Here is a 9,345-nt window from a genome sequence, read left to right on the forward strand (position 1 = left end):
AATCAAAGGGAGCCGTGCACAAGGGCGGGCAGGAGGCGGCGGGCGCGGCCGGCCCCGCCCCGGGCGGGCCCCGCGCATGCGGCGGCGGCGCCCATTGGCAGCGCCGGCCCCGCGTTCCTGGAAAGTTCTTGGAAATGGATCAAAGGCGTTTCCGCGAACACGCGCGGCGGCGGCTCCGCACGGCTCCGCTCCCTCCCTCCCTCCCCTGCCTGCCCACCCACCCGCCGGGAGGGCTCCGCTCCCCTCCCTCCCCCGGCCATGGCAGCATGGACGCGGCTGTGCTGGACACAGCTATTTATACCTTCTCTCTTTTTTTTTTTTTCCCCCTCCTCCCCTCGTGGCTGATATAGGAAGAGTGATGCGAACACAATACGATTCCAGGAATTCCTCACTTCCTGGAACAGATTAAAAGGGACACACAAAAGATTACTAAGGAGGTTTGCCTTTTTTTTTTTTTTTTTTTTTTTTTTTTTTTTCCTCCGTCCACGGAGCTTCATTTCTCCGGAGCCAGCGCTGAGACAGGTCGCTGCTCCGGCTGTTCCCGCAGCACTCGGGGAGATCTTATTTATTGGTACCTATTTATTATTATTTCGGAGTGCTCTAAAGGAAGATCAGTTCCTCTTTAAATATATATAATTTCCTTTTTCTCTGGTTATTTTTTAAACTATTTTTTGTTGCTGTTTTCTGAAAAGCAGAACAAGAATACATTATTTTTTCTAAAGCACTGAGATTGCACGCATTTTCTTGGCCAAAGTTGCTGAAGTCTTTGTCGGACAGCTTGTCTTCTGCTTGGCTTTTCCTGTGTCTGAAACAACCTGCCGAAGGGGTTTGCTGGGACTCGCCACCCTTCTCTCACCGTGAACCCCAACTGAGGCTGAACTCACTGCTTCGGGGAAGCAAAGAAGGCAAGAAGAGAAGAAATAATTTCTCACCTTCTTGAAGACTTAATGCTTTTCCCTTGGTCCGGGAGTGACATGATCCTCTGTGTTCAGGGGTAAGATACTTTGCAGCCTTCTGTGAAAAGCTGTGCTTTGATAATTGTAATTAGGAAGGTTCTCTGTGACAGTTTTTCAGCTCCTGTGTATTACCGTGTGCGACTGTAATGGAATGGGAATGACTTTGGCCAGCCAAGTGCTGAGTTCTGTGTGTCTGTCCTGTGTGCCTGTGATCTAGATTCCAAGGCCAAAATCATGGAACCATAAGGTATTCCTGATTTCCATGCTTTCTAGCTCTGAAAAACTACACGGTATTCAAAGTGTTTGGGAGAGTAAGAATAACTTGGAGCGTGTTGTTCAGTGTGGTGGACACAGCACCAGTGCAGATACCAATCCAAGACCATAGGTGTTTTCTAAATTTCTTTTGGAATCAAACTGCTTACAGGGAAAAACTTCCCTGGAGTTTAGGTGGTTTGGTCTTTTTGTTTAAGGAAGTATTTATGCTAAATTAATGTCAGTTTTGTGTAAGTTTAAGTGTATCTGTATATACACACAGCTTTCTGTAGAGTGAGAGGCACAAGGGGCACATGGATAGTTCCACATCTGCCTTCAGGAGAACAGGTGACATCCAAATGCATTCTCTGGTATCAGCACTGATGTATTGGCACTTCAGTGTCCCTGTGACCAGCTTAGTTTATCAGCTGAGGAATACCTGTCTTCCTTGTCTGCCTACAGTGACTGAACCACGGGGGTTTTTCTGCCATTTCCCCCCCAGAAATCTGTTCCACAGACAAGGAGAGTTTGTGTTTACTTTCCTACTATTATGAGGTGTTTGTTTTCACTCTTATTTTCAGTCTGCAGCTGCAGTTCCTATAGCCATGGCAAAGGGAATTCAGTTTTCAGCTTGGCCTTTGGGAAACCCTTATCTGAAGCTTTTCTTCAGGGTCAGCATACCAAAGCTACAGCTTCCCTTACCCACCAAGAACTTACTTGGTGAAGCCAGATGCGTAGATGTTTTCCTTTTAATGTCTATTTTGAAGGCCATTTATTGATCTATTTTTATTATCCTCTAGGATTTCTTATATCCTGGACTCCATACTTTCCATCCTATTCAGACCAAGCTCCCACTGGAGTGTTGGGCTGTGGCTGATGGAAGGGAGAGCAACTCTACACTGTTTCTTGTAGTGTTTATACTGTGTTATAAAGTTTAGCTGATCAGCACAATAACTACAAAGCCAGCACTAAATGGTATCAGACATATCTGATTCTCCTGAATTTTCTTGCTGTTCCAAGGCTTTCTGAAACACTAACTGCCAAAGCATAGGGAAGTTCATTGGCTGTTTCTCTGGAGAGTGCACCCAGACTCTGAGCTAGACATGCCAAATTTTATATGGTTGTTTTCTTCCTCCTCACAGCTGTTGTATGAACATTTTGCTCTATTCAGTCCTGATTCTCCACGTCTTTCCTCTGCTTTCTCTCTTACAAGCACTATTTGCAAATCCTTTCTTTGCCCCCACCAAAGGGCTGACTTTTTCATGTCAGCAAACCTTTTTCAACCTGTCCTTATCCCAGCACACTCTTCTTAACTCTCTTGCAAATGTTCTTGCATTAAAAGTTGTAGCCTGCCATTACTTGCTGATCCCTATGCTCTCCCATTCCTGTGCTTGGAGCTGCTCTGTTTGCTCCCAGCAGCAGCTCTCCTTCCTTCAGCCTACGTACGAAGTTGTTTTGGACACCAGCGCCTCCCAGTCTGTTGAAATTTCTAATCCTTCTCCTCTCTTCCGCCATGTTCCTTTGAGCCCACAGCCACACTGGGAGATTTTGTAGGGGCATAAGGGCGGTGGATAGAAGGAAACGTGTGAGCCTGGCCTTTCTCTGGCTGCAGTGGAGGGATCCCCACAGTACCCGCATGGGGTCTGGGCTCCTCCAGCCTCCCAGGGAGCTAAGCGTAAGGCAGCAGAGCACAAGTAGAGTGAGAGAACTCATCTCAAGCACATGGGCTCTGTAAAAGAAATCCACTGACAAATTCACACAATTGGTGTGGTTTTTGGAGGACCAAACTATGAACTGGTACAGCCCTTGAAATAAGCAACTTTCCTCCCGATTCATGGCAGACATTTCCCTGTGTAGCATTGTATCTCTCTCTTCCTTCCCCGCCTCTCAGGCAATTCCTGATTCCCTCTCTCAAGTTGGTATATAAAAAGAAAAGAAGTTGCACACTATTAAAAGTTTTTCTTATGTTCCAGACCTTTCTGGAAGGGTTGGCCAGAAAAATTTTCCAGGAGAAAAGTTCAGAGAGATTTGGCACTTGGACTGCAGTATTCAAGTCCTGGCGAGTGAATGGTGCGGGACTGATTTTCTTTAGTATCAGTCACAGTCATTTTCAGCTTAGGAAACAGTTGGTATGAGAGACACTCCTGTGCCAGCAGGCCCAGGACACCCTCCCTGCACAGCACCAATTGGTAATTAGGTTCAGCACAGGCAAGGATCAGAATCACAGAACATTCTGAGTTAAAGGAGACTCACATGGATGATCAAGCCCAACTCTGAATGACCCATATAGGGATCAAATCCATGACCTTGGTGTTATTTGCACCATGCTCCAAGCAGCTGATCAGCTTATGGTCCTCCTGCGCAAAAAGGGGGGTAATGGAGAATTGGGAATCTCCTTTCCCCAAGGAGACAGGTAGCTAGGCATTTGTGAAGACCACAACATTAAGAGGGAGACATCCAAATATCTTGAAAAATGGAGCCCTCCACACCTATAAATGTATCTCCAGGAGGATTTAAAAGAGAACTCAGAGCTTTCCCAACAATGATCTCCAGGTATAAAAATATATCCAGATGTACAAAAGCCGCTGAAAATGCAGGTCCTGCAACCAAAGGTCCCTGGTGAGGACAAGGGCCAGCAATCATTTTTATTCAGCGTGGCTTCTTACCCATTAATAGAAATTAAGAAACATCGATTAGATACCATGAAAGCCAAGCAGGTATCCTTCTTCTGAAATGTGATTTGACACATAGAAAGAATGTTCTTTCTTAAATACCAACAGAATAGCAGGGGTTTGCTATGTATTGCAAGAGCAAGAGTGTCTCTCTGTAGATTTAAATTTACCTTACTCCAAACCTCCATGGTTTGTTTAGAAATGGAGAGATGTGGAACTGGTCATGGTTCTCACAAGGTGTGAAGGTGCTTCCAGGTTCTCTCTAATATACTTTCTTTCCTCATCTCTTCTTCTTGTTCTCTGTCCCATACTTGAGTCTCAGCAGTTTGAGGTGGTGGAGTGCAGCTATGATCAGGTGCAGAGCAGTTTACAGCACATTTATTTATGTACCTGAAGTGTCCCTGTTCACACAGAGCACATGGAAGGAGGATAATCCAAAGGAAAGCACTTAGGACTTCAGAGTCTTTCTGCTTTTCAATTATGTGGGGAGGTGGCTCTACCCTGTGCCATCACTGTCAGCTCCAGTGGTGCTGTGGCAGTGTCACGCTGAGGACCGAGTGTGTTTCTCTCAGCCATCTTTAGAGTGTCTGAAAGACTGGTGTTTTGGGGATGGTGGGGGGATGTAACACAGGACATGCAGCAGGATGAGGGATACAGAGGCAAAGAGCTTACACACACTGGGACAGAAACTAATTTTTGCTCAGGGGCTTGCCTGGGAATGAAGACTTTCCTGGCCTCTGACATCCATCCTCTCCTAGAGATCGGCTTTCCTTTAGAAATCCCTGTGCTGCTCAGGAGGAGCACCTATGAGAGCTCAAGGCTCTGTGAAAATGCATTTAGATGCTGAATAGCTACACCACTTAGGCCACAGGGGAATACAGGTTCTAGCAGCCTGGCCATGGCAGAGCCTCCTCCTGCAGTCCTGCAGGGTTTACGGCCACACTGACTCCTCCATCAAGCTGCTGAACAGTGGGGTGGGTGTAGTGCACAGGCTTGGCTAAAACAAGAATTCCCATTGTCCTCCTACATGATCAGCTCACTCTGAGTTCTGACAGATTCATTTAGGATCAGGTCATCCTTGAGCAGAAAGTGGGTAGGACAAAACCCAAGCTATTCCCAATTCTGCTTCTAATTATATTGCAGTAAATGACAATCTCACTGGCAGAAACAGAAATGCTCCAACATCGTACTCATGTAACTGAAGCCGTGATGCTCATAAACCTTACTGCCCCTGAAACTACATATTAAAAAGCAACATCTAAAAATTTCAGGTTCAAAATCATCCTAAATCACAAGACCGACCCTATTCTATAAGGCCAAAGAGGCAAACTCACTGTCCCTGTTTCTAAGGGCTCATCTTTCGCTGTGTTCCTTCCTCCTCCCTTGCCTCTCTCAGAAACAATGGTGCTGAGGATCTGTTTGTAGAACATAACATGTTGTACAATGTAGCATGCACTGAACAGACCCTGCAACTGATGTCAAGGAATAGCAGAGTGTGCCTTTCATTTCAGACCTCATCCTTTGCTGGCGGAGGAAAAGATCAGGAGACTGTCACTCAGGGGCATTGAGGAATTGTCAGAGCCCATCATGCAGCCTCTCCCAGTTATGGCCTTCCAGGAGGAGTCTGCACCTGCCCTTGCAGCTCCAGTTCCAGACAGCAACCCACCTCAGACACGGGACCCTGAAGAAGACCTTCTCTGCATTGCAAAAACCTTCTCCTACCTGCGAGAATCTGGTAAGACACAATTTCAAAGTCACAGGGTCAGAAGGGTGCAGGGACCCAACGCCACAATCTGAGCACCAGGAAGAATCTCCTGATCCAAAGTCAGACAGGAACCTGGTTCTGTCACAGCCATGACTGGCTCCTGTGCACACACCAAGTGTGTCTGTAGTCTCTACAAACTTACATAATGAACTAATTTATTGCTTTATCTTTTGTAACTGAACTGGGAGAAAGAATTGCAAAAAGCAAATTGCCTTTTCTCTGTAAACTGCAGCTGCTGCAGCAGCCTCATCCCGAGCCCTAGCACAGCAATCGAAAGCATAGGCAGGAAACCTTTAGAACTTGGTCTTAATTTATGAAGGTCTTGCCAGCTCTGGCTCTGGTTGCCTCCCAGGCCTTTAATGTGATTTGTCTTCAAGGCTTCCCTAAATGTACCGCCAGCCCTAGAATACGTTCTTTCCCTAACAAATTCTTTCTCGGATGTTCTTCCAGGCTGGTATTGGGGTTCCATCACTGCCAGTGAGGCCAAGCAGCATCTGCAAAAGATGCCTGAGGGCACCTTCCTGGTGCGGGACAGCACCCACCCCAGCTACCTGTTCACCCTGTCCGTCAAGACCAACCGAGGGCCCACCAACGTGCGCATCGAGTACACCGACAGCAAGTTCCGCCTGGACTCCAACTACCTGTCCAAACCTCGCATCCTGGCCTTCCCAGACGTGGTCAGCCTTATCCAGCACTACGTCTTGTCCTGCACAACAGAAAGCAAGACCGAGGCTCCTTACCCGCCTCCGTCTCCTCTACCTCCCCTGCAGAAAGAGCTGGCAGCAGCTGCAGTACACTTGAAGCTCATCCGGCCGCTGGGCCGCAAGGACAGCATTCCCAGCCTGCAGCACCTGTGCCGGCTGCGCATCAACAAGTGCACGGCCAGCGTGGAGCAGCTGCCCCTGCCCCGGCGGATGGGGGAATACCTGAAGCAATATCCCTTCCAGCTCTGAAGCTGCTGCTGTTCCCTTCTCTCTTGCACCAAGGAGAGACACAACCACGAACTTTGTATCTCCGTCCCGCTAAAGGCGGGCACAGCAAAGACCTGATGATCAGCAGGGACTGCATCCATCTTTCCTCTCCCCTTCTCTTCACCTCCATTCCAGCCCCAGGGAGGAGTGGGTTGTTTCAGTGAGCAGCGGGGCACCAGCTGAGCTCTGACCCTCGGGCCGTGCCGGCAGTGGCTGGGAGAAGCTCTGTGGGCATGGCCACACTACTTGAATGTCAGAGTTGCTGTGACATCGGACATGTTAACGTTGTTATTTTTGCTATTTATTTCCATGGCAGTTTCTCTCCTCATGGTATTTTTAAAGCACCTTTTACTTTATTGTTTTTTTGTTTCTTTTGTGGAATTAGAGATAGCATAAAGGCTTCCAGCCAACTGGCAGCTGAATCTCTGTGGGAATTTGGATTTGGATTCACATCCAAACAGCTTCTGTTTGAGCCTGTCCCTTTGACAGCTTACAGAAGTCCACATCCAAGCTCTCCTAGGCTTCTGGGGTATGTGAGACTCAGATGACTGTATCCAGACCCACCTCTACAGAGGTAAAGACTATTTGTTTTTTCTTCCTTAGCTACAGAGGGTATCACAACCTCAGAGCACAGTGGGAGCTTCCAGAGATTTGCTGCATCACACGTGGACAGGAGACTTCTTTGAGGAAGCCCTTCTTTCTTGAGAGCTCTAAGCGGAGATCTGGATAGGGAGGTTGGGCCAGGGAGCACTCATCCCATTTTTTTCCATCTTCTCCATTTCCAAAGGAAGTTTGTGACAAAACATTTCAAAACAAGTAATTAGGAACCAAATGTTGTCATATGCAGGCAGAAGGATTTAATTTCAGAGCACCCTGTGTTTGGCTTGTGTTTTTAAAGTGCTGTTCCCTGACCTTGCCCTTGCCTGAGACACAGGACAAGATCAGGGTCTCCTTGAGCAGGGCCTCAGAGACAGCTTTGCTGGGCTGCACCAGCCACACGCACAGCTTCAGGATCTTTATTTATTTATTTCTGGGGTAACACTTAGAGGCACCTCAGCCCACAGAGCTGTCCTTGCTCCCACGATGCCAGACTGCTGCATGCTCTGCTCCTGCCAGCATTAGCTGCTGGCCACGCAGCTTCTGCCAGCTCCAGGCTGAAGCACACACTGGAAACCACAATCCAATGTTTCTGTTTGCCAGGGTCCAGACCTCTCCTCCCCCCTGCTCTGACTTGCATGTTTTTTGTTCATAATTAGGCTTTTGGCTCTGGGTTTCCTTCTCACACCCCATCCCTTTCACCCCCTGCAGATGAGGCACAATGGCTTTTCCCCTGCTCTTTTACACACAGGAGGGACAGACAGCAGATGGGATCTGCCCCAAACCAGCACAGACAAGTTGCCCCTTCCTGTTCATTTGCTGAATCTCATCATCATCTTCCCAGCCTTGCCATCAAGTGAGAGTAGAGAGGGAACAGACAGGTCTACAGAAATTACCATGTGGCTTATTTTGCCCCTAAGAGCCCCTGACTTGTTCTAGCATGAACAAACATGAAGGATTCCTTGTTCATCCCTCCCTGGGACTCTCTCTAAGGCTCTGTAAATCAGAATGGACAAACCTCCAGCTATAGCTGAGTGTTGGAAAAGAAGATGGAAAAAGATGGGATGGTGACCCAGGAGACAAGCTCAAAAAATGGGTGAGTTTCTTCCACCCTATTTTAAAGCTGCCAAAAGGGACAAGATGGCCTGATGTGCTTAGTCAGTGTCCTTTTTTTTTCTCTCCACATTTATACAAGTTTGTGCTGTTGCAAGCTTTGTTTTTGATACTTTGATGATTGACAGTGTGCATGTGTGATGTCAAGTTTGCTTTTTGGTATATCCTTCCCCCTTCCCCTCTATGGCAGCAACCATGGAAAGGTATTGAATGAGAATGAGAATTTAGAACGCAAAAAAGAAAAATTTAAAAAAATAATATACATGATAAACCACTGAAAAGGCTTCCTTTTTTCCAAACACCTGTATCTGCCTGAGGACACTGGGAACAAGGAAACCATGGCTCTCCAAGGAGCAGCAGTGATCTCAGGAAGCCCACACAGCTCAGCCCCAGGCCTGGTAACTACAGCTTGGGAAAAATCAGTTGGAGAAGTGTACAGCATGAAAGGGCAGGTTGTTCAGCTCTCTGAAACTTGCCTTTTACTTCATCTGTTCTATGTTGGGGGTATGGGAAGGTCAAGCTGTGGGGTTTGACTCACTGCCCCAAGAGAGCCCAGGAGCTCCTGGCTGACCCCAAACTGAAGGCTGTGAGCTCCCACGGGCAGGGACCAGCTCTGTTCTGTGTTTGTTCTGCATTTAGCACAGTAGGGATCTCTAGGTGCTACTGCAATACAACAAATAAACAATACAGTTACTCCAAAAAGTCAGTTTCTTCTATCTTGAGACAGTTTGTTAAAAATCATTTGACTCTGGATTTTAAATAAACATTTTAAATATACTTTAAAGCCACTCAATGTAAAAGTCTTTGGTAAAATCCAAATGGATTAATTCATTTTCTGCTTAGAGAATTCCTCCCCAAGAACACAGGGCAATCGCTTGACCATTTTTTTCAAACAAGACAAAAAGCCTTTTAATAAAAAAAAAAAAAAGGCCCTTTAGACACCTGGGAAAATAAACACCAAAATCCTCAGTGTGGGCCTGGTTCCTACTTCACACAGATGAGCAGCAGCAGATCCCAAG

General features: G+C 47.0%; 1 protein-coding gene across 1 annotated transcript; it reads left to right on the forward strand.

Annotated features, from left to right (window-relative positions):
- Nucleotides 1–439: 439 nt before the first annotated feature.
- Nucleotides 440–9,114, forward strand: CISH (cytokine inducible SH2 containing protein). The gene is made up of 3 exons (XM_021529151.2): nt 440–994; nt 5,392–5,615; nt 6,096–9,114. The coding sequence occupies exons 1-3, from the start codon at nt 948–950 to the stop codon at nt 6,596–6,598; spliced, it is 774 nt and encodes a 257-aa protein (XP_021384826.1). The 5' UTR covers nt 440–947; the 3' UTR covers nt 6,599–9,114.
- Nucleotides 9,115–9,345: the final 231 nt, after the last annotated feature.

Source organism: Lonchura striata, chromosome 12 (assembly GCF_046129695.1).
Source record: "Lonchura striata isolate bLonStr1 chromosome 12, bLonStr1.mat, whole genome shotgun sequence".
In the NCBI taxonomy this organism is placed as follows: Eukaryota; Metazoa; Chordata; class Aves; order Passeriformes; family Estrildidae; genus Lonchura; species Lonchura striata.

Bases quoted from the DNA above. Each gene is read 5' to 3' on its own strand.
- CISH (XM_021529151.2), top strand. From the start codon at position 948: ATGCTTTTCCCTTGGTCCGGGAGTGACATGATCCTCTGTGTTCAGGG. The intron at 995-5,391 runs GTAAGATACTTT...CTTTCATTTCAG, and splicing joins ATGATCCTCTGTGTTCAGGG to ACCTCATCCTTTGCTGGCGG. The intron at 5,616-6,095 runs GTAAGACACAAT...ATGTTCTTCCAG, and splicing joins CTCCTACCTGCGAGAATCTG to GCTGGTATTGGGGTTCCATC.